Raw genomic sequence first — 24,330 nt, 5'->3', positions numbered from 1 at the left:
GAGGCACTGCGTGCAAAACAAGTGGCTCAGGGAACCTCGGACTTGTGAGCCAGACATCTGTGGCCCTGGTTGGCCATGGGAGGCGGTCCAGCTAAAGGAAGGTGCTGGAGCTCGGTGACATGAAGTGGCCCTTGCCCGCTGACTCCCTGGTGGCGAGGAGCTCCATTTCCTCTGTGACAGCCATGTGCAGTAGGGAAAGGGGACATTTTGTCTTTACTGCCTTTCTTGGCCAGGGCCAAAATTTTTGAACAAGAAAATAATTCACCACATGCCAGTGTTTTCACTTATTCTCCATTTTGTTGTGTCCAAGTGATCAGCATGTTCCCTAGAGCATACAGTGTGGTTTTTGTGCCCAGTTAGGAGACACAGTGGAACCCTAAATCCCAAATCTATGCCTGATTGGATGCCAGGTCACCCAGCCTGGTCAGCAGGTGGCTAACTGCAACTCAAGCTTGTTCCCCTGTGATTTTGATACAGAAGTAAATGTTGATGCCCTAACAATTTTCTGATCCATTACTAATTTCCTTGGGTGAACACTGAGTATTTTCAAGGAAGAAGAGTTTTACGAAGGAGCCATGAGGAAGCTCGTTTGGAATGTTTCAAGGATGATTTGTAATTTCCTTTAGTGTCAGGAAGTCTTTATACTAGATATTTAATTTGTACAACATCAAAATGGGCTAATTGTAAGAGCGCACAGCACTAAGCCCAGGATTCAGTAGACTTATAAAACAAATGCTTCTGAGCTAAAATCGAGCACATCTGCCTCATGGCTGAGGGGCTTGAGGTCATTAACATGGTCATAGAAGTTTCATCTGCTTTTCCAGTGACGTCACTTGGTCTTGTCATTTGCTGGTGATGCTGTAGCTTATGTGGACGCACAGTGACAGGTCGCAGTGCTGCAGCAGGAGTCAGTGGCATGTGTTCATGGTCATGGTTTTCTCCTTTCACCCAGGGTTGGAGCCCCTTGATGGAGCTGATGCCTTCAGATGGCCCTGAGACTGGGAGCACAGTAGAGATTTCTTGAAATGACTAATCCTCCTTTCTGTAAATGATAAGTATACTACACAGACATATGTACACACAACTTTAATAAAAAAAATTCCTCTAAAATATATTCTAACTCTTTAAGAAATGTTTTGTAAAGATGAGAGGAAGGAGCGCTTCCTATGGCTGCAAAACTGACTTGGGCAGTGTCAGTGACGACGCACCAGGACTCTAGTTCTAGTTGGGTTGGCTCTTAAAGCGCCCAGCAGGTCAAGGCGGGCTGGCTTCTGTAGTGGCCTCACTTGCAGGGAAGAAAGCTGTTCAGAAGGCTCTGGAATGTGGTGTGGCGATGATGCGCATCTGCTGGGAGCTGATTGGTGTGGAGATGGTGCTTGCTGCCTGGTAGCCTGACACTGTGTTGCCTGAGTCGTGGGTTAAGAGGATCTTAAATATCATGTGGCCTCGCCCGCCCCAGATGCCTGTCTTCATTACTCAGACCCGTAAGGAGGAGCCCTGGCTACCGCCAAGTGCCTTCCCAAACAGGTTTGTGTAGCACTTCCATGACACTCAGGTGGGTCTTTGGTGCCAAGCTGTGACTTGTCGTCCGGGATGGCTTTCTCTGCATCAGCTGAAGCCTGAGTGGGGTTAGCCACATATGGTCAAGGGGAAGTGGCCCCTAATTTTGTAAATCAAGTTTTATTGTAACAGCCTCATGGGGTTAGGCACATGTCAATGGCTGTTTTTGTGCACAAGCACAGGGCTGAGTTGTTGCCACAGAAATCATCTGGTCCACAAAGTCCAAGATATTTCCTGCTGACCCTTTCTGGGAAAAGGGCAGACTAAGTATCTAAACCCCATCTTAGTATGAACATTTTCTCTTTCAAAATCTGCTGGTGGGTTGATGGATCACTAACCTTCACCTCCCTCAGTAAATGGCCTGCTGGGGAGGTGAGCCTGCTTCCCTGTGCCCCTCATTAGTCTGCCCTCTTGCCTCCCAGCCCCACCCTCTGCTCTGCAGGTTGTCCATGGCAGCTCCTCCTCAATTTGGCTGTGGGGTCTCAAAGAGAGAATTCTTTCTATGATTTAGAATCTGGAACTAGTTTCTGGATGTTGCCAGGCTCATCCAGTGCTCTCTGCACGAGATGGCTGCTCGTCAGCGATGCAGGCCACCCTGGAGGAAATTTCCAGCCGTGTGCTGGAGGCAGTGTGGGACTAGGAGGTGTCTGTCCTAGAGGACCTCCCTGGCTGGACCCGCCTGGCCATCTGTCTTCTAGAAGCCGGAGGAGCGAAGCCACAGAGGGGTCAGATTCCAGCCAGGACCCTGTCACTCAGGGTGTCCTTGTCAATTCAATTTAGACCTCATCTTCCTGGGCTTTAGAAACTTGTGAGGTTGATGGATTATAGCAAGAATGTCCAGAATCCTTTGAAGAAAAAAAAAAAAAAAAAAGGACATGAGAATGGTACTCTTATCTCTGCGATGGTGGCTTCTCATCTCTCTTAGTGCCCCATGTTGTTGTGACATCAGAACTGAGGTCCTTGCCCTCTAACGTGGCAGTAAACAGGGTGAGGCAGGTTTGTCAAGGACTGACTATGTCCCCTGGGTAGGGACCTTTCAGCAGCATCACCGGCTGCTCCCCCATTCGGTGATGCCCTTGATCTTTCCTTGAGGCATGCTGCCCCATTGCTCTGGGTTGAAATGAGTTCTTATGTGGTGGCTTTGGATGTGTGACTGTGTCTGTGTATTTCTGTGTCCTGTTGGTTGGTGTTTTCTCCATTGTTTCAAGAATTAGTATTTTAAAAGCCAGTATTTGATAATTAGCGAAGGGTTTTTGATTTGTTTTTAGAGAAATGGGTTTGTTGAGCAGTTTTTAAAAATATATATTATTCTTTCAGGTGACTTATCACAATATAAATATTTGATACCCAAATCATGTTTGTGGGATCTTGATCCCAGTATGAATTGCTTGCAGGGCTTGGCGTATGTGTTTTGGATGTGCATGTCTTTGGAGCCTAAGGTGGGAGTGATGCCTTTGGGTGACTTCACATCTGACGGGACGGCAGCTGGAGAGAACCATGCACTTCCCCCCTGCAGATCCCTGCCTGGCGGTGTGAGCCCACACCTGCAAGGCTCTCTTGCTTCTGGATGTTGGTTAAGGTTTCTGAATAATACTCCTCAGCTATATTGTGACCATGGATTGTGTGAAGTAGCATGTACCCAGAGCCCCTCTCTCTCCTACCACATAGGCAATGGACTATTTGGCTCATTGATGGAGAGCAGAGAGCTGTCCCAGCCACCGAGTGACATTGTGTTGACAAGAACCTGTGGTCAGTGGGAAGCTCGGTATCTTTCAAGTGACTGTGAAGACTTGGGCCGCTTACATGTGGGGAGGTGGAACCCCAATAGGGTTTGGGAAATGTTAGGTGAAACCGAAGTCAGGAAGCGTCTTTCATCTCAAGGTTTTTGAGTACTCCTAAGCACTCTCTCAGTGACAGAGTCCTTAGAACTTTCCAAAAGTTGTGACTAAGGCTCCACACCCTGTCCTCCCCCCCAATAGATGGCCATTTACAGGGTCTGGAAAGCACTCCCGTAAGTCCCCAGCCCCTAGCATTCCTGTGTCCTCCACCCTTCCTTGGTTTCCTTCAGAGAAAGCCGTTTGTTTTCCCTGCAGAGAGCCTGGTTTCTGCCCGAAGATGCATCTGTCACAGGTTTGTCTACTGGGAGGCCTAATGTACTCTTTCTCACCCAGCTCCCTTGGAGTTATGAAGCCTGGTCTAGGGTATCTAGAAGAGCCTCCTTGCAGCTCTCCTAGCTGCTGCGAATGTAAGTACGTACCTAATACCTACGCTGTTTTCAGTGTTGCACTGTTACTTCGTTTCCTGAAAGGAATAGAGAAGGTCGTTTATGAAAAGAAACTGTGGGCCTGTGACCTTGTGGTACACTCTTCCCAACCGCCTGCTGCCACCCCCTTTTCTTTAGCTCACACATCAGTGTACCCGATGCCAAGGATAGCAGTCTGTATGCCCCTTTACCACTCAACTGAATGGCTGGGTAATTCATGCAGCATAAAGGGGGGGGGGGGGAAGGGGATAAAGGGGGGCAGTGGGGAGCCTGAGCTACTGACGGGGAGACAAGGACAAACTCACACCAGCCCTTGTGAATTGTCATCCCATTTTTTCTGAACACAGTGATGCAGACCAGTGTGTGTAGTTATTGGGGGCCTGTGAAGACTGTGCCTAGGCTCTTTTGAAAGCATGTGATGTACTCAGTACTTTATATAATAACTATTGTGACTACCTTGAGCCCTTTAGGGAAAGAACTTGGGTGTGAGAGGGTAAAAAGTAAACAGACTTACGCTATTCGCAGTTTTGTACTTGGGCCTGTCCTAATGCTCATGCTTTCCAATTTGAGCACCAGATACTGAGTGCACATGCATGACCAGAGTCACCCCTCATACCCCCAGCACCCACCCTGTGACCTACTCTAGCACCCACCCTGTGACCTCCCCACAGCACCCACCCACCTCTGACCACCCCAGCATCCACCTAGCCTAGCACCTCCTGTTTGGGGTGCTCACATACACATCTGGGCAGATATGCAGCCTGGCTCAGCCCCAGACCGGTGGCATCCACAGTGCTCAGTCCCTTTGCTTGTGCCCTGCGAGCCACAGCAGGACAAGCAGGGCCTCCTCCTGAGACGCACCTGCTTGGGGTTTTCTTGATGCTTGTGCTCTCACAGCTCTCTTTGAAGCAGATATCCTGGTGTACCTTGTAGACTCGTTTATACCTGTCACAAAAAAGCTCCATCAAGGCAGGAACTTGAGCAGGATGGTGCCCAGCTGGTTCACCTCCGCTACATGGAGACCAGGTAACGGTGCAGGTGTTTGAGGGCAAGGCCATTATTTTCTTAATAAAACTTGACCTTATAGGGATGTATTGAAATGTCCCACATAAGAGTCATGTAATTTTTTTTTCTTTTTTTTTTTCTTACAGAGAGGAAGGGAGATTGAGATAGAGAGCTAGAAACGTCGATGAGAGAGAAACATCAACCAGCTGCCTCTTGCACACCCCCTACTGGGGATGTGCCCGCAACCAAGGTACATGCCCTTGACCGGAATCGAACCTGGGACCTTTCAGTCCGCAGACCGGAGAGTCATGTAATTTTTAAAATTAACTTTACCAAGGCATAATTTATATGAAATGAGATACACCCATTTTAAATATATTTTGAGGAATATTGAGAGTTATATGATATTAAGAGAGAAAATGTGAAATTTAAAAGACATATCTTGCTTAGGGTAGGCTACTTGGCCTAGTGGTCTTGAGATGCAATGACCCACTTTTCCATTGATGGGCAATTCACCGTAAGAAGCCTTGGAGATGCAGGCATTAGATGTGAACAGCGTAAAACAGGAGAGCTGACTTCATGCTCCACCTAGCATGTCTCTGGAACTTAAGCCTCAATTTTGTGTAAAATATTACCTCTCTCACAGGTTTATAGATGATAATGAATGGTAAGGATTTTGGTTCTTTTTAAAGCTCTCAAACATCAAGAAAGAGAGATCCAGGGAGTTGGATGGGCACAGCTCCAGCTCATGTGCTCAGTCTAGGAGAGCCATTGGGAGTTAAGGCCTTCGGTAAGACTTCTGGCCATCAGGGAGTAACAGGATATGGAACTACCTCCCAATGCAAACAACCAGAGAACTGGACAGAATATAAGAAGTAATTTTTTTTTTTCTTCCAGATATTAGAATACAGAGCAAGACTGTGATCCCTGAGAGAAGGGAAATGAGTGAGATGAGTCCTGTGGTCACCCTGGAACTTATTCTGGAGATACTTTTTGACTTCATTTCAGGTCAGGGGATCCAAGCAGTGATTGTAGGTTGAGGAAACAGATTGGAATTGGGAAGGGAGAGGCAGTGGGGCTTTGTGGGGTGGAGCACTGGAGAGGAGGGAGCCATGCAGTGGAAGAGAGCCAGAGTGGAGGGATCTTGCTCAATAAGAGGCCATTCTATAAAAATAGAAACCCCAAAAAGGCCATGCCTTAGAAGTGGGGCAGGATTAATCCCAGAATAAGGTGGGTGCTAAAGCCACCCTTAGCAAGCTTCAAAAGAACCAAACTCAAAGTAACTGCCTTGCAAAAAACAAAACAAAACAAAACAAAACAAACACTCAACATTCTTGAAAAGAATACAAAAAATATTTTAAAATCCAGTATATGGGAGCAAAGTTTATAACATCCAGCATCCAACCAAAATTATGAGACATTTAAATAATTATACAAAGAATAAAAAAACTCATAAATAGGCAAAAAATAATTGATTAGAAAAGCATCTAGAGATGAGAGCAATGACAGAAACAGTAGAAAGGGCCTTAAACATCTATTATAAATTTTGTTCCACATGTTCAGTGGTCTAAAGAAAAAATGTAAGCATAATGAGAGACATAGAGGATCTAAGAAAGAATTAAGTGGAACTTCTGAAGAAAATACCTAGTAATTTTGCCAACTGGATTAGTGGTCAATAAGACACTGAAGGAGGAAAGATCAGTGAATTTGAAGGCATAACAATAGGACCTACCAAATGAATAGAGAAAAAGACTGGGGAAAAATGAAAGGAGCCTCAGTGACCTATGGGACAACCTCAGTCTAATACATGCATAAATGGAATTTCAGAAAGGAGAGGAGAGAAGTGGAGGAACAGAAAAATATTTTAAAGAAATAATGGCCAAATTTTTCCAAATTTGATGAAAGCTAAAAACCCAGAGATACAAGAAACTTATTAAACTCCAAAGAGTAAACACACAGACACATACACAACCACATGGAAGCACATCATAGGTAAGATTCCTGAAACTAGTAATAAAGAGAAAGCAGAAGCAGCCATAGGGGGTTTGGGGACATATTTCATAGTCTTCTTTTTTTTTAAAAATATATTTTTATTGATTTGGGAGAGGAAGGGAGAGAGAGAGAGATAGAAACATCAATGATGAGAATCATTGATTGGCCACTTCCTCCTCCTCTCCCCTCACTGGGGATGGAGCCCACACCCCAGACATGTGCCCCTGACTGGAACCCTAGAGTTCACAGGCTGAGGCTTTATCCAAATCAGCTAGGGATTCAGTGTCTTCTTATCTGAAACTAGGCAAGGCATAAGACTAAGAAAGGATCTACGTCTTTAGAGTGTGGAAAGAAAAAAAGTATCATCCAAGAATTTTGTATTTAGCAACTTTATCCTTAAAAAATGAAGGTGGCCGAAACTGGTTTGGCTCAGTGGTAGAGCGTCGGTCTGAGGACTGAAAGGTCCCAGGTTCGATTCCGGTCAAGGGCATGTACCTGGGTTGCAGGCACATCCTCAGTAGGGGGTGTGCAAGAGGCAGCTGGTTGATGTTTCTCTCTCATCGACGTTTCTAGCTCTCTATCTCAATCCCTTCCTCTCTGTAAAAAATCAATAAAATATATTTTAAAAAAATGAAAGTGAAATAAAAATATTTTTAGAAGGAGCAGAGAGAATTCATTGCTAGCAGACCTACACATTGTAGGGGTGAGTGCTGGATATGGTGGACATGTGGAGATGGCGGATATGCAGGTAAATACGAGAGATTTTGCTCTCAACATCTTAAAATATATTGTTGAGAGGAAAAACAACATTTTGCAGCTTGGAGCATGGTGGAAGTAAAAGTCTAACATTGGTAGTCAGGACTGAGAGGGAAGTAGAGGCAAGTCTTCCCTTAAATAAAGGGATACTGTGATGAGCATATTTATTGCTACTCTCTAGATTCACTAAAAAATTAAACAAAAAAGTATAACCAATAAGCCAATAGGAGAGGTAAAATAGAATCTTAAGAAATAATCCAGAAGTAGGCAGGAAAAGAGAAAAAGGTAACAAGATTAGATGGGACATAGAAAACTAGTAGCAATGTGGTAGATTTAAACCGACCACATAAGTCATTATGTTAAAATGTGGTCTGGTCCCTGCAGTGAAAACCAAGACTGTGAGCCTGGGCTGGGCGGGAAGCAGACCCAACCCCGAGGAAGGGGTGGGGTTGGAGAGATTCTGGCAGGAGCAGAGTTTTCATGGGAGCTGGTGGCTGCTATGGCTCTGGATGGCCATTTCCCAAAACCCCAAGTTGAGGGCCTTTCAATGAAGATCCTAAGTCCCAGTGCAGCTCAGAACTTGCTTTGTCTAACACACCTATGCTGTCTGTGGATGGCTGTTTCCCTCTGGATGGAAGGAGCCGCGGGCAGGGCTAGGGCTTGTTCTGTTCACTGCGTGTGCCAAGGGTTAGAGCTGTGCCTGGCTTTCAGAAGTGCTAGTATGTATTGGGTGACTAACCAGATTGTGAGTGGGACCCAGAGTCACAGAGTGTGATCAAGAAAGGTCCTCAGAGGCGAGCAAGGCAAACTCCTCCAGAGCCCATTTCACAGATGGGAAAACTGGGCCACATCACCACTTAGTGGCAGAACCGACTCCAGTTCTCAGGCTGCTGTTCAGTTTTCCTGGGGTCCATGGCAGAGAGGACTCTGTTGTCCAGAGCCTGAGGACCAGGGTTCCAGAACTCCTGTCCCTCTGCTCCCTGCTGCATGGACTCAGATAAGGTGTTCAGCCTTTCTGACTCAGTTTCCTAACATGTTACATGGCAGGAACAGGTGGTCAAAGCAAGCCTCTTTGGGGTGAGCTGGACTTTGTGGAAACACTTCGGAGGTCAGAGACAGTGGGAAGAAACTTACACGTGGTGACAGACACCTCCTTCCCAGACTGGCAGGGACTTTGTCTCCGAGAACAGGCGTGTGCAGGGCTGGGGCTGCTTTTTACAGGCTGCAGAGCACAAAAGAGGCTGAGGCTCACCGGGGGCTCGGGCCCTGGCTGCCTTCTCCCGCACCCTTGGGAGGCCCACACCCAGGCTGGGGTCCTTGGTGCCTGCAGGCTGGTTCTCTCCAAAAGTCTTCTGAGGGAGGCCAGTGGCTCTTTTCCCTCCCATCACCTTTGGCCCTGAGCCAAAAATAGTCCCTTCATCCACCTCTCATTGTAGGGTGGCTGTCGCTTTGTGTTCCTTACTTTCTGGCTGTCCCCAGATCCCCCACTAATCCAGGCGGCACCTTTTGGCCTGACACTTTGGGGCTGTGAGCAGCCCAGTGATTCACTGCCCGCCACCTCTGTGCCTGGACACCTCATGGCAAACCCACCCTGGCCCAGCAGCTTCAGCCCAGCTGCTGTAACAGACATCTGGAGACCAGGCCTGAACGGCCCCTGACTTACCGAGCTCACAGCGCCTGCCCTTGAACCCTGGGCTGCAGTCACAGCTGTGGGCATCCACGCCTGGCACGCAGGTGCCTCCGTTCTGACAGGGGTTTTCTGTACAGTTTCCAGGGGTGTCTGCAAACAGGTCATGAGTGGTTACTCTCTAGGACCCTAGAGGAAGGCCTGCTGGCATTGCCACATTGCTGCCTCTGGCTGTATCTAACACGGCTGTGCCCTAGGGGTGGTTTCGTTTCAGCTGGTCAGAGAGATGCTTGGCTCTGACCCCCTTACCTGAGGGCCAGGGTCCAAACAGTGGTGCTGCTGGGACCCTCAGTGCTGAGCCCTCCGTGGCAGAGGAGCCTCAAGCCACTGCTTAGATTATTATATTCAGGCACTGGTGGTCTCAGGAGAGACTCCAGCTTTGCCCTAGCCTGTGCTTCCACTCCCTTCTCTCTGGCTGCAGGACTGTGCTGGGGACAGTTTAGGCCCTGTGTAGCCCAGTGTTAGCAGGGGCCTTGCTGGCCTGTTCACCGAGCCTGGGTCTGCCAGGCAGTGCTCCAGCTGGACCATGCTCAATGCTGCCCCTCTATGGATTCCTGCCTTTCTGCTCAACATGTTCCTCTGAGGGAGGCAGTGGGAGTGGGGGAGCTGCCGTATGTGGTAAGGGTTGGGGCAGGGGTACATCCAGACAGATCTGGATAGTTGGTCTATAAAAGGACGGGGTGCTGAGTGCCTCCTTCCCAGGGTGGGTGCTCAGCCCGGGAAGTCCATTCCTGCTGACTTACTTCCCACGTCCTTGTCGCCATCATGTTTGGGGGGCTGCAGGGCCAGGCTGACCTGCTCAGGGGTGTCCTCGAGTTGCACCAGAGCTGTGGGTTCTAGGAGAAACCAGGATGAGCAGTGCTGACCACATGGCCTGCTGCCTCCCACCCAGGACTGTCCCTGGGCCGCCTTCCTGAGCTGCTTCCCTCCCTCAGGGTGTAGGGCCATCCTGTGTGGCAGGAGTAGGATGCTCGCTCACCTGCTGGCTCCCCGACTTGGGCACAGAATCCATGGCCTCTGGCACTGTCTCCAGTAAGACCTACTTTTCTCCAAGTGGGGCCAGCCCTCACCTCCTGCCAACCTCCACAGGGACCTGGCTTCCACTGCTGCCCCGGCCAAAGCTTCTCTGTGGAGGTTACCAGTGCCCGAGGCAGGGCTGAGCCTCCTGCTGACCTCCTGGCCTCAGCTTCTAAGTCTCCTTCAAACTCCATCTCCTCTGCCACCCCTGATTCTCAGGAGTGATGACACCTCCTCCCCCTTCATATCTGTGCTCAAGCAAACCGTACACTTGGCCACCCCTAACTGCAGGTCAGCTTCTCTGCAGGTCCCTGCCTGTGCCCTCCCCACTTCTGGTCACCAAGGGCTATGGATGCTCTGCCCTCACTCATCACTCCTGGTGCACCTGTCCCCTGACTAGGAACACTGTCATTGGTAGAAACTTCTCATTGGACTGGTGATCAGGCTCTCTGGCCAAGAACTCTGTGAAGGTGGGGTTCTGGCTTAGTAGTGAGGGTGAGGGTGAGGCCTGGGGATCCCCACCCAGAGTCTGAGGTCATCTGTGGGCCTGCCATGTCAGGATTTCGGGGGAGGCCTGCTTTGCCAGGAGGGAAGGGCCAGGGCTTCTCAATCTATTGCTCATGTCCTATGCTGCTGGGCCAGGCAGAGGCCCCACTAGTCTGGGCCAAGCAGGACATAAATCCAAAGGCTCTGCTTTTAACATGGAATATGACCTCAGTGTGATGAGGATGTGAGCTCCAGGGGCCACACTGTGCGTGCCAGTCACCTGGCTCCTTGTTAGCAGGTGGATTCCTCTGCAGCGGTCCAAGCAGGGCCCTGCATATTTAGGCTGGTGCTGTTGGTCCAGGGGCCTCTGTGAGTAGCAACAGCTCAGATGGAGCCATCCTCTCCTGTCTACTTACCAACAGTGATTGGAGTCCTGGCTTCACAAGCAAAGCTTCCATGTCTTGGACCTGCTTCTATTATGTTTATTTTTCATCCTCTCTCATGTGCCCTGCCAGCAACCTGCACCCTCAACCCACATGGCTGTATCAGGAAGGTTCCTCTGACTCTCGATGGCATGAGCAATTCATGCTGACCCCAGAGGCCGGGGCCGTGGGCACTGTCCAGCTGTGTGGGCATTGGGAGTCATCTTTGAGTTCAGGTTTAGGGGCCTCATCCCTCCTGTGCTGGGGTTGGGTGAGTAAGGTACTCACGTGATCTCACCATGACCGACTTGCCAGGTGAGCCACTGAACTTGGCACTCACTCGTCCTCTGCCGTCTACGAGCTCCGAGAACCTGCTGGAAGAGTCACTAGTGTCGCCATGTGGAGCACCATGCCTAGGGCCATGCCAGGTTATCCAGAGGGGGCTGATGGCAGAGGCGTGTACCTGGGGGCCTGCGTTGGCATTTCGAGGGCCCCACGGTCATTGAGTAGACGCAGCTCTGGCAGGCGCGCTGGGACCGGTCTGTTTCTGAGCACCCGTGGGGGGAGTCCTTCTCGGTGCCAGCGTCTGTTGGCGCCATCCCTTGGGGCTGCAGGTAGAGAGTGAGGGGGTGGGGGCACATAAAGCAGGTCTGGGGCTTCCCTTTGTCTCTTGTCGCCCCACTGCTCAGAGAGAACTAAAGGGACCTGACTGTCCCTGCGGTCCAATGGCACCTTTGTGGCTTTGTGAGAAGTCTAGACCCCACAGCCCACCTGAGGAGGAGCCACAGCATTCCTGCTGGGAAGCAGACACTGCCTGGCAGTGCTGAGGGGGGTTGGTCCTAGTCCCCCATCCTGGGCCCAGGTTCCCCACCTGTGGGGCAGGGCCAGGTACTCGACCTGGAGGGTCTTCCCTTGGCTGAGGCTGCCACCCCACACTTGCCCTGAGAATGACAGGGTGGTTTCTCTGTGGGTCCTTGTCATCTAGCTATATGCTTCAGCCCCCTGTAAGCCCCTCCTCCCTGGATTGGCTCATGGAGGTGGCCCCAACATGCCCTGGAGCTGAGCTGAGCTTGGTCAGTCTCGGAGCAGCCTGCCGTGCTCAGACACACCATCGTACACAGTACCTCTCGTGAGCTTTAAAGTATGAGCATGGCTAGGCAGAACCTCAGGGGATCCGAAGGGCCTCCAAGCACTTGGGGGCAGGCCCACATCCTTAGTGTGGCCCATTGGAGTCTCCGTGTTCCTGAGCTGTTTCCCTTTCTGTCCATCCACTCCAGCTCTCCTTCCTGCCTCTCCCCGCAACCCTTCCTATGGCTGTCCTGGCCTTTCTTTCCCCTGCTCCTGACCAGTGGCTCCTCTTGGGTCAGCCTGGCCCCTTTCCTGGACCCTCCCACACTGCCCACCTCACTGGGGTCCTACCACTGCCTTCTCTCAGCACCTATTTCTGGTGATTCCCTGTATTTACTGTTCAGCCTTTCGGGGTCCACAGAGTTGGACCACACAAGGTGAGGAGCGAAATGCTGCTTTTCCAAATTGCATTCTGCTGACCTAGTATCAACTGTCCACAAACCCTTTCTTCCCCACCGCTTTTCACACAAATTCACCCGTGCTGACACAGTCCTATTTCTAGGCTGTCCGATGTCCTTTGGACAGGGTGGCTATGCTAGGTGAGGGTCTTGGGGTACAGGTGGCCCATCCGGCCCTGTGCCCGCTGCCCTGCACTCACAGGTGATGATGTAGAGGTGAGCAGGCTCGCTGTGCAGCTGGTCACCCTCTGTGCTCTGCACGGCTGTCACTGAGAGCTGGTACCGCCGCCCGGGCACCAGGTCCCGTATCGTGTAGGACACCAGCCTCCCATTGGGGACGTAGCGGCTCTTGGTGCTCTGGCTGGTGGTCACATTGATGATGTATGCTTCCAAAGAGGTGCCTGGAGTGGGTGCATCCCAGACCACATGGGCAGAGGTGGCCGTGACTCGGGTGGCAGTCAGGTTTGCTGGCGGCAGAGGCCCTGGAAGAGGCATAGAGCAGGGGAGGGAGGTGAAGGGGGCTGATGGGGTCTTGTGCCCAGGACACAGTTTAAAGGTCTTACATGGACTGCAGAAACCACATTTGAAGCCAGATTTAGTTACTGTGGTCTTGAAGGATGGGAGTGGTGGTCTGTAGCACCCTCCTCCTGTCCTGAGACCCTCCCCCACAATGTGGCCCTCCAGCACCCAGCAAGTGTCCCCCTCCTGCTCAGTGTCCCCTCCCATGTAGCACTTCTGACTGTCGTGAGCCTGGCCACACCCCTCCCCCTGGGACATATAAAAGGGGAGTGGGTCCCAGCTTCAGGGTCAGAGCGAGGATTTAAGCCTGTACTGACTCCTTGCCCAACCTGGTCAGGCCCTGCTCACATCTTCCCTCTCACCAAGCCACTTGTTCCCCTACCCCCACCCTCCAGCTTGTTCACAGGTTCACCATTGACAGCACAGTGCTCAGTGTCCACTCCCCATGAGACACCATGGAGCTCAGCGAGTGGGCTCCCTCGCCCGCAGTCCCTCTGGCCTTGTGCTCACGAGCCGCTGGGTGTGGGGGCCAGCCCAGCAGGAGGGTGTGATACTGCCGGGCACACTGCCATGTCCCGTACACGCAGGCCAGGGCTGGGGTCCTAGTGTCTTAGCCACTATGGCGAGTACTGGTGGGCTGGAAGGAGCCGAGGGCTTCCGAAGGCTCTGCTCGCCATGAGCGTCCACACTGTGTACTCACGGGTCCACACGTGCAATGGAGCGGAGGCCATGCTCTCAGTAGGGCGCTCCAGTGCCCCGAGCCCACTGAGGGCGGTCACTTGGACGGTGTACCTCCTTCCAGGAAGTAGGGTACTGTGGGGAGAGAGGACAGGATGGTCTTGGGCTATGTGTCCGGCTCTGTGGCCAGACTGCATGTGGCTCTTTCGGAGCAGGGGGTTAGGCTGTGGACAGTCTCTAGTTGGTGGCCCAGGCGGCCTCCAGGAGGGCAGATTTGTGGTCTGAGACCTGGGTGCTCGTTGGTGGGAAGCTGCTCCCTGTCTGTCCAGTTCAGAGTCCGAGAAGGCACAGGCCTGTGTAGAGTGCTCGGCAAGGCCAGGAGGCTGGTGTTCAGACAAGTAAGGGGCCCGTGGCTGGAATTCCCAGGTGGGTCCCCAGTCCCTCACAAACACGAGGGCCTCGCTGAGCCTAACGTTTGTGCAAAGTGTGGTTCACCCAGAGCTGTCACCTCCTCCTGGGAGCCTGGACTCTTCCCCAGGACCAGCAGGGGGCGCCTGTGACCAGCCCCAATAACCCTGGGCACTGTGTATCTGACTGTCCTCACATGTATTGTCACAACTGGTGGCGGGGAATGAAGCGTGTCCTGTGTGGCTCGATGGGGAGGGGGCTCTGGGACCTCATGCCTGGACCCCAACCTCTCCCCATAGGCCTCTTCCCATTTGTGTGCTCATCGCGTTTCTGTCACAGATTCAGCTGTACATGCTGCCTCGGTTGAGTAATGAAAATCCTCCCAGCAAGAGTGGGAGGGGTCTTGGGGACCCCAACAGACACCAAGTGTCCCTGGGGCCACAGGTGTTGTTTCTGTCGTATCATTCTTTGAAAGTGGGGCAGGACATCAATCAAGAAAAGTGACAGCAACACTTAAAGCAGAGTCTTGTCTCCAGCACAGGTGACCATCTGGTGGGAGACCAACATGACTGGAAAAAGATGGGTCTTGATGAGGCTGCAGACTGATCTTAAACAATTCGGATAGGTTAGTAGGGGTGTCGAACTCAATCAGAGAAGGGGCCAAAATCTAAAATCCAGCCTAAATTGCGGGCCGAATAAACTGTCATTGTGATGGAAACGCAGCGGAGTGCAGTGATGACAGCGCGGTGCGGGCCACATTGCAAGGCCTGGCGGGACGGATTTGGCCCGCGGGCCTTGTGTTTGACACATGTGGGTTAGAGGATGCCCAAGTACAGAGCCCCTTGACCCCTAACTGCTCTGGGCTGCACGCTGCTGTGCTGTTCCCATGAGCAGCCTGACATCTGTTGGCAAGCACAGTAACTGGATGGGAATTTCCTCCGCTGGAGCTGTGTTTACTCGGCAGGCCCCCGAATCCAGGGCCGAGGCCACCCCTCCCCAGGACGCTACCAGCCAGTCCCCCTTCCTCACTCTCTCATCGGTTAGCACTGTCTGCCTGCCCAACCTGACCCCGGGTGGCCTGGAGTCTGAGACCCTGTATGGGTCGTTAAAGTGGTGATTTCGATAGCTATTTTGAATGAGTTGTGTTTGTCATTAATTTGTAATAATTGGGCATAAGAAGTTTATATGCCTAGGTTAAGCTTTGAAGGTATCATTTGCCTGTTTTTTCCTCCTCTCAGAGAGGTCTGGTGACTCAGGCTGGAGGAGCTCTGCGTGACCGGCTGGTCTCCAGGTAGCGAGTCTGCCTCACTCCCTTGCAGGAGATACAGCCTCCAGGCTTTCAGGGTGTCTCTGCTCTTTTGGGACACGTAACCCCTTGTCTGGCATCCCTATAAGGAAGTACTGCAGGAGTGAGCCCAGGCTGAATGTCGCTGGGCCCTGTGTGGGCCACCAGGTGCCAGGTGGACACAGGAGGCACACACCTACCCCTCAGGTGGGCAAGGCCAGTGCCAACCATAGGGGAGCTGGAAGGAGGAGAGGAGGCCGGCCTGAGCTCTTACCCGAACGTGAACGTGTCCACACTTTTGTCCACATCGGTGGACTGGTCCTCTTGGGCCTCAGGATGGCGGATGGACACACGGACACTGCTGACAGTGGCATGTCGTATCCTATGTAGAGCCCACCGCACGGAGATGGCGCTGGCCGTCACATTGGTGACCTCAAGGCCTTCGACAGGGCGGGGGCCTGGGAGACAAAGGGTTGCTCAGCTTTGTCAGCACCTCCTTACCCCTGGGAAAGCAGGAGCTCAAAACAACAGAAGAAGCTCCAGAAGGTGCTGGGGCGGGGGCGGGAGGGATGTCACAGAAAGGCGCCCAGTAAGGCAGCAGCCAGCCTGGGCTTGCTCAGTGCATCCCTCAGCCACAGTGGGAACTCCGTCAGGTGGGCCTGCCCCAGGTTCCGGCCCTGGCAGGCTGCGGAGGGCCAGCCAGCTCTACCAGAGGCTAGCGGGTAGGTGCAGGGCCCTTCCTGACAACCCCTTGTCTTTACTGATGTAATCATTGGGGCGGTGCTGGGGCCTGTCGGTGATAGAAGCCAGGAGAGTCCTCTGACCCAGAGAAGGGGCTGGGTACGGGCCAAACCCTAGACCAGGGGAGCAGACGGGGGTGCTGGAGCAGCAGTCAGTGGGCAGTGATCCTCCCACCCACCCTGGTGTCCTGGTGGAGAACCCATTCTGACAAGAAGGGGAGGCCACCTTTCTCCCAGATGCCTTTTCTGGGCAGACCCCTTCTCGAGCAGCCTTGAAAGTACTTCCTCCTAAAGCCAAACTCAGGACGATCCCTATTCTCCCCAGGACTCCCATGCTGCCACACGTCCAGGGCCCTGCTGTCCTTTCCCACCACACGCCTATCCTGACTCCTGTCTGTCCCTCAGTGCCCGGTGAGGGCTGGCACATTGCCCCAGGATGCCTTTCTTCTCCCTTCCCTGGGACCTTGCCTCCCAATACCTGGTGTGGTGGGAGCTCTGTACTGCCCAGGGCTGCACCCCCCCCCCCCCCCCCGTCCACCTCCTTCCCCCAGCACCCCTTCCCCTGGTTATACCCCCCTCCCCAGTGCTCCCCACCATCCCTAGTAGCTCCCACCCCACCCGTGCCACTGCCCTTCCCCCATGACAGTCCCTCCTCCCCACATCCCTCCACCAGCCTGGCTCCCTAACCCTGCCAGTCTCCGTCAGCCTGTCTCTGGCCTGTGCCTGGGGTAGGCCACGCTGGGGCGACTCACGCGTGCGGGTAAGCAGCACCAGGGGCCTGCTGATATCGTTCCTATTGTTAGCGTGGCGCTTGACGGAGAAGATGGAGATGTTGTAGGCCCTGCCGGCCCCCAGGGCTCGGAGCTGGTGGGAGGAGCGGCTCTGGTCCACGAAGTCGGTGCGGCGGAAGGAGCCGTCAGCGGAGGCGTAGGTGACCGCATACCCATCCAGCATCTGCCTGGCAGCCTGGCCTTCGGGTGGGTGCCAGGAGATGGTGACCTCACTTTCCTCCACTTGGTCCACCTTGAGGGCCGTTGGTGGGAAGAGCTCTTCAGGGTTTCGGTCAAGAACAAGGGAAGGGGGGCGGTCAGCTGTCGGCCATCACAGCCCCGGACCCCAAGCAGGTGCCCAGCCTGGTGGCTCTGGGGCCTGGCTACCCTGGGACAGATGTGGGCACTGCTGGCAGGGAAGCCACTCCTGGCACCTGCAGGGGATGCTGTCATTTTGGTTTGTGGCTATTGCTCCTGAGATAGGCTCCTGCACACACATGACCGCACTTAAGCCTCCTGGAAGGCCTCATGCGCACACGTGACTATTCATGCCACCTTCGACTTATGCGCCCCTCCTTCCTTGGTAGAAGCAGCTGTTCAGATGCTCTGCCCTGGGGTGGAGGGGGAGCCTCGACCCTTTGGCATGTCCTTTGGGATGTCTACTGCCCGCCGAGTGAGGAATAGAGGCCCCACCACCTCATTCTGGTGCCCTTATGCCTCACCTTTGGCGCAGTCCTTGCCTGTGTAGCCCACTTTGCAGGTACAGCTGTGGGACCCATTGCTGGCCAGGCAGTAGCCACGACCCCCACAGGGGCTGGAGAAACAGGGATCACTCACTGGAGGAGGGAGAAAAGTGGCATTGAGCTCTGGGGTGTCGCCAGGCCCCCCTCTGGCCTGGGCCTTGCTCTTGGGGGACTTGGCTCTTCCTGTATGGGTGTGTTTTTGGTGGAGATGAGAGTACTATCAGGCAGCTTTTAGGGGGTGGAGCAGGAGAAGGGACACTCCAGGATGTGAGGTCAGAGCTCCTCAGAGGTTGGGCAGGTGTGGCCTTCTGACGCTGAGCCAGGCCATCTTCCCACCACCCCAAGCCAAGGTGCTCTGGCAGGCAGTGTCGTGTGGTGGGTGAGCACAGTGCTAGCCCTTCCACGGCCTCCCTCTGCACTGCGGCTGCAGCTACCCTTGTGGACTTGAATCCCCACCCAGAGCAGGGCCCACAGGCTCCCAGCATGGCCACGGAAAATACTTGCAAACAGCAGCGAGTCCCTGATCACTCTCTCAGCTGCTGCCCTGCCTCTGGGCCCCTGTCTACCCGACATCATTTTGCTTGTCCCTAGGCAGGCTCCTGTGTCTGCAGTCCTGTCACAGGCCTCCCCCTGGAAGCCCCATCCACCCTGCACAGCTAAGTGCTGCCCGCCAGGCCCGGCCCATAAGCAGGTCAGCCTTCCCCACGGACACATCTGTTCCAGGAGAGTGGTGTGACTGCAGTAGAGGAGATGCAGATGAGACAACCCCAGGGAGCAGGGAGTGCGGGGGGCACGACCCGTTAGAAGTCAGGGAATGCCTGGTCTGGGAGAGACCTGTCCCAGGGGGAGACTATTCCAGGTGTAGGAACGGGGGTGCCCAGACCCGGGGCTGGAAAGGGACAGCAGGGGAGGTGGGGGAGCTTGGAAGGAGCCAGAGGAGGATCGTCGGGCCATGCCCCACCTGTCTCACAGTGATAGCCGAAGAAACCCTCTGGGCAGACACACAGGTAGGCCCCGCCACCGTTCTTGCACTGGCCTCCATGCTGGCAGGGGCTGGAGTCGCAGGCATCCACCTCTGGAGAACACCCAAAGAGTGGGCCCGAGCGGCAAAGGGGTGTCTGGGGGAGGGAGGAGAGGACAGCGGGAAGAAGGGAAAGGGCGGCGTGGACGAGCCGGGGGTGGAAGTCTCTCTCATCCTTGGTGGGTACCCAGCTCTCCCTTCACCCCTAGGATCCTGCCTGCCAGGGAATCTGTCCAGCAGGGCCAGAGTGGCTGCCCCCTCCCCTCTGCTCTGAGTGGCCCAAGGTCTGGGCTTTCAGAAAGCAGTTTTGCCTGGGTGTCTGGGGCATCACAAGTGTGGGTGAGGGCCTGGGCACAAGGGGACTCACCCAAGCATAGCCCCTACCTGTCTCGCAGTGGACTCCAGTGAAGCCTGCGGGGCACTGGCACACAAAGGCTCCTGGGAGGTCCCTACAGGAGCCTCCGTTTCTGCAGGGCTGCGCCTGGCACTCATCTGTGTCTGAAAAGACAGGACATGGGGCTGCATGGCCTACATGGCCCCACATGGACCTAATGGGCCTATAAGGACCCCCCCCCCATGGTCTTATATGGGCTTACATGGGCCTACATGGACTTACATAACCTCCAGGGTTCTGTGCTCAGCCTGAGGCTTCTGCCTCACTCCTGCTCTCTTCACTGCGTGCCCCACAAAGCCGCCACCCCAAGCTACTCCCAAATTTATTGTCCAGGCTAGACATCCTGGGCCTGGCCTCGCCTGGGTGGTGTCCCTGTCTCAAGGCTTAGAGCCCCACCCAGATGTAAGGAGTGCAGGGCTCGTGCAGCGGGCACCTGGCAGGCCCCCACTCCCTCCACCAGCTTGGAGCACTGGCCAGGTATCAGGGCTGTGACCTGCCCTCTCTGAACCCCATCTTGTCTGCCCCTGAAGCCAGTCTGCAGGAGCAAGAGAAGACAATCAGTGTTTCTCAGCCAAGCTCCCAATCCCCCCAGATAGGTGGAGGCAGAGCTGGCAGGGGCCTGAGTGTGTAGCCAGGCAGACACCAGCCAGGGTGAAGAGGGGTCAGGGCAGGCCCTGGTCAGGCTGCGGAGCTGCTGCCCGTGGTGAGGGCCAGGCTGTCTTACCCAGCTCACAGTGGGCTCCTTCATGTCCTGGGCTGCAGACACACAGGTACCCGGCGACTCGATCCTGGCAGGAGCCCCCGTGCAGGCATGGCTGGGATCTGCACTCGTCAATTTCTGGGAGGGTGGAGTGCCCAGGTGCACGGGTGCCAGGAGAGATCCAAGAATAAAGCAATGTTGCCGTCATTAGAGGTAATGGCTTGAAGCCAAATTAAGATGCATATAAATGAGTTTTGTTCTGAGAGACACTGTGGAATTCAATTTCCGAGCTCAGGTGGACGGGCCCAATTCAATTAATAACAGTCATGTACGAAAACAATGCAATGGGGTTGAGTCCTTTGTTTTAACATGTTCACCCTGTGTGTTTCTTAAACTGGGAGTTGTGCTACTGAATTCAACATGTTCAATTTAGAAAAGTTTAATTTGAATGCTTAACAACATGTGAGTAAATAGATGGTAATGATATAATGACTCCTGGAGCTGCACTCAACCTGGGCAGCAGAATGCTGAGGGGCTCATCAGGTCATGTGCACATCCCCACCCCAGATGACACAAATTTCTGTGGCTTTCATTTCTGTGCCTGTTTAAATTTAAATTTTTATGATTTGCCTAACCAATACTGTACATGGGTTTGCTTTGGCTATTTATGGACTTTATCAACAGTATATGTACTCTTCTCTATCCACGCTACATTAATAAGACATCTCCATGTTGCTGTGGGTCTCTGTGGGACCCCCTTTTCATGGCTGTATAATATTCCACAGTGTGATTATACTATACTTCACCCATCCTTGTTTTGTGCACACTTGGGCTGGTCCTAGACTTTTTACTATTGCAAAACCAGTGTTTCTGTGTCTGCTTCTCCATCTACTGCTTGTGGATGTGCACCGAGAAGTGGAGTTGCTAGGATACAACTTATATGAACAGCTCAATAGACAGATTAACAAGTGGTATTCAAAGTGCTTAAACAATTTGCACTTCCTCCAGCAGTTTTCTCACAAATCCTATGGATCCACATCATCACCAACACATAGGCCTCTTCAACTCCAGAAGTTTGGCCAACTGCATGCATCTCGGCATGCTTTTGATTGGCATATGGGTGGTTGCTGCATTCTTTACTTTCACTGGTTCTGTGTACCTCCTTCTCCATGAAATACCCGTTTGTGAGTTTTGCTGATTTTCCTGTTGGGTTGATTATTCTTTTCTTATTGATTCATAGAGTTCTTCATATATTCTTGAAACCAGTTTATACTTTATATTTCACTTTTTTCTTTAAGTTCCTAATTTTCATAGTCAATTTGCCCATTTTTCCCCTTTTATAGTTAGTGCTTTATTTTTCTGGCTTATGGAATCTTTTCTTACCCCAAGGCCAAAAAAATATTTACCTATATTTCCCACACAAATATACACTGAGTGGCCAGATTATTATGATCTCTAAAAGCATAATAATCTGGCCACTCAGAGTATATCCTATATAATAAAAGGCTAATATGCAAATTGTCCCCTTAACCAGGAGTTCGATCAGCAGGCAGGCCAGCCAACCCCTCATGTTCCCTCCCCCTGTCCAGGCTGACCAGACCCCATGCACTGGGCCTCTAATACACACACACACACACACACACACACACACACACACACACACACACTCTGAGTGGCCAGATTATTATGCATTCAGAGATCATAATAATCTGGCCACTCAGTGTATATAGTTTTAAAAAATTTTAATCCTTAATCCATCTGGAATTGATTGTTGTGTATGGTGAGAAGTGGGAAACCAATGTAATATTTCTCAAAGTGCATGGAAATTTTATTTCTGCCGTGGTGAAGATTTTCTCATCCTTTTTAAAGAAGTTTATAGCCCAAGCTGAGATAGTTCAGTGGATAGAGGATAGGCCTGTAGACTGAAAGGTCCAGGTTGTGGGCTCAATACCCAGTAGGGGAGTGTGCAGGAGGCAGCCAATCAATGATTCTCTCACATCATTGATGTTTCTCTCTCTCCCCTTTCCTCTTTGAAACCAATAAAAATATATTTAAAAAAAGAAAGTTTATAATTTTGGCCTTTATATGTATGCTATAATGAATTTCACACATAAAAATTTATCATGATGTTGATACCATTTTACATCATTTTGTTTCACTTCATTTCCCACGTGTTCACTGCTAGAATATGAAAATACAACTGGTTCTGTATGTTGACTCTGAATCCTGTGATCTAGTTAAATTAACTTATTAGTTCTTTTGTAGAATTGCCTTAGCATTTTCTATGTTCACTATTCTGTCATCTTCACTGCTTCTTTTCCAGTAGATACATCCTTAGTTCCTCTTGTCCATGGCCCTGTCTGGGGTCTCCAGGACCACATTGGGAGGAGTTGGTGAGATGGACACCTTTGCTTCAATACTGTTATGGCAGGAAGCCAGTCATCATTAAGTATATTATTGGCTGTTGAGTTTTTCATGGGTTCCCTTCATCAGGTTGAAGAAATGCTCTTCTACTCTTAGTTTTCTGCCTCTATTGAGGTGATCATATGGTTTCCTCCTTTATCTCCTAATATGGTGTATTACATTGATTGATTTCCAGATGTTAAACCAGCCTGTGCTCTAGAGATAAATCTTCACTTGGTCATGATGGTTTTACTTTTTATGTAGTACTGAGTTTAATTTAGTAACACATTGTTAGGATTTTTGTATGTATGTCATGAGAATGTTATCTATAATTCATTTTTTTGTAATGTCTCTGTCTTGTTTTGGTATCACAGAAATACTGGTCTCATAAAATAAGTAGAGAAATACTCTTTCCCCTGTGTTTTCTAAGAGCTTGTATACGGTATAATTCCTTTCTTAGATGCTTGATAAAATTCACCAGTGTTATGAAAATCTGGTCCTGATATTTTATTTGCAGGAAGGTTTTTCATTCCAAATAAAATTTAATAGATATAGGGATATTCATATTTTCTAGTTTTCCTTCTGCCAGTTCTGGTAATTTGAGTCTTTCAAGGTATTCATCAATTTTATCTAGATTGTCGAATATATTGGCCTAAAGTGACAATCCCCCTGTTGTCCTTTAAACATTGGTGGGGTCATTAGTGATGTCTCTTCTTTCATTCAAATATTGCCAATTTTTCTTTATTTTTCTTGATCAGTCTAGATAGAGGTTATCTATTTCATTGGCCTTTTTCAAGGAACCAGATTTTGGTTTCATGGATTTCTCTCTCTATATATGTTTTTTATAATTAAATTCTCTAAATGTTTATTTATTTATATACTAGAGACCTGATGCATGAAATTTGTGCAAGGAGTTCAGTCCTCATAGTCTGGAAAGTTGTTGGGCTGTTCGGTCTAATTAGCATATTATGATTTTATTATTATAGATTTTTTTCTGAATGTTTTTGAAATATAAAAATGCAACTAATTTTGTTATAATCACCCATATCTACTAAATATGTTGTATTTTCTATCATATTTTAGTAGTTTATAGATTAAACACAACTGTATCATCTAAAAATACTGACATTTTTACATCCTCCTTTAGCATTTTCATAAAATTAATTTTTTTCTTTATTGCATTGACTAGCATAACCAATATAAGTCTGGTTAGACTTAGTGGTAATGGGCATCCTTCTCTTGTTTCCAGTTTTGAGGGGTATGCTTCTCTATCTAAGATAATGTTTATTCTAGGTTTAAGAAGTGGCATAAGTAAAATCGCCTCAGACGCTAATTTTCTTCCCCTGTTGGTGGCTCAGCCTGTCCAGTCAATTCAGCAGAAGAACTGCTTTTGAATTCCAGATTAATCTCCTGTATAACAAGGATCGGTACGTGCCCTGGAGTGGGAATTGAACCCTTGGCCTTTTGGTGTGCAGGCTGACACTCTAACCCACATGTGTCAAACACAAGGCCCGGGGGCCAAATCCGTCCCGCCAGGCCTTGCAATGTGGCCCGCACCGCGCTGTCATCACTGCACTCCGCTGCGTTTCCATCACAATGACAGTTTATGACTGTTCAGTAAACCATTCGGCCCGCAATTTAGGCTGGATTTTAGATTTTGGCCCCTTCTCTGATTGAGTTCGACACCCCTACTCTAACCACTGAGAACACTGGCCAGGACTCATTACTATTTTTGAGATGGTTGTACTTCTCTGGGGTCTTTGCTGAGTGCTCACATTCCCTGGGGCACTGACTCCTCCCCTGACAGCACACTGGGGAGAGCGACGGGTGTCTCTAGCCAGTTCCCTCCAGCTGGGGGCTAGGAAGGACCGAATGGAGTAAAGGAAAGCTGCCCGAGGCTCGCATTGCCCACCTGTCTTCCAGAGCTCTTCCCCTGAGCTCTGGGCACGGATGGG

General features: G+C 51.2%; 1 protein-coding gene across 3 annotated transcripts in view; it reads right to left on the bottom strand.

Annotated features, from left to right (window-relative positions):
* Positions 1–1,069: 1,069 nt before the first annotated feature.
* Positions 1,070–24,330, bottom strand: part of SNED1 (sushi, nidogen and EGF like domains 1) — a 50,386-nt gene continuing 27,125 nt past the window's right edge. Inside the window, exons 16-31 of one of the 3 annotated variants that reach the window (XM_045575718.1) lie at positions 19,997–20,110; positions 19,263–19,376; positions 18,819–18,932; positions 17,837–17,950; positions 17,097–17,393; positions 15,879–16,062; positions 13,934–14,046; positions 12,915–13,196; positions 11,652–11,796; positions 11,477–11,574; positions 10,007–10,099; positions 9,240–9,356; positions 8,711–8,798; positions 4,685–4,768; positions 3,818–3,861; positions 1,070–2,405 (exon numbers count right to left, since the gene is read on the bottom strand). In XM_045575718.1, the coding sequence (XP_045431674.1) occupies positions 3,825–3,861; positions 4,685–4,768; positions 8,711–8,798; positions 9,240–9,356; positions 10,007–10,099; positions 11,477–11,574; positions 11,652–11,796; positions 12,915–13,196; positions 13,934–14,046; positions 15,879–16,062; positions 17,097–17,393; positions 17,837–17,950; positions 18,819–18,932; positions 19,263–19,376; positions 19,997–20,110 (1,994 nt within the window). In that variant the 3' untranslated portion in view covers positions 1,070–2,405; positions 3,818–3,824. The remainder of the gene's footprint in view (positions 2,406–3,817; positions 3,862–4,684; positions 4,769–8,710; positions 8,799–9,239; positions 9,357–10,006; positions 10,100–11,476; positions 11,575–11,651; positions 11,797–12,914; positions 13,197–13,933; positions 14,047–15,878; positions 16,063–17,096; positions 17,394–17,836; positions 17,951–18,818; positions 18,933–19,262; positions 19,377–19,996; positions 20,111–24,330) is intronic. The other 2 variants (XM_045575719.1, XM_045575720.1) reach the window with 2 other exon arrangements.

Source organism: Pipistrellus kuhlii, unplaced genomic scaffold (genome assembly GCF_014108245.1).
Source record: "Pipistrellus kuhlii isolate mPipKuh1 unplaced genomic scaffold, mPipKuh1.p scaffold_m20_p_7, whole genome shotgun sequence".
NCBI classification, from domain to species: Eukaryota; Metazoa; Chordata; class Mammalia; order Chiroptera; family Vespertilionidae; genus Pipistrellus; species Pipistrellus kuhlii.
Note: the sequence above shows the minus strand (reverse complement) of the source record. Positions and strands in the feature narration are given on the sequence as shown.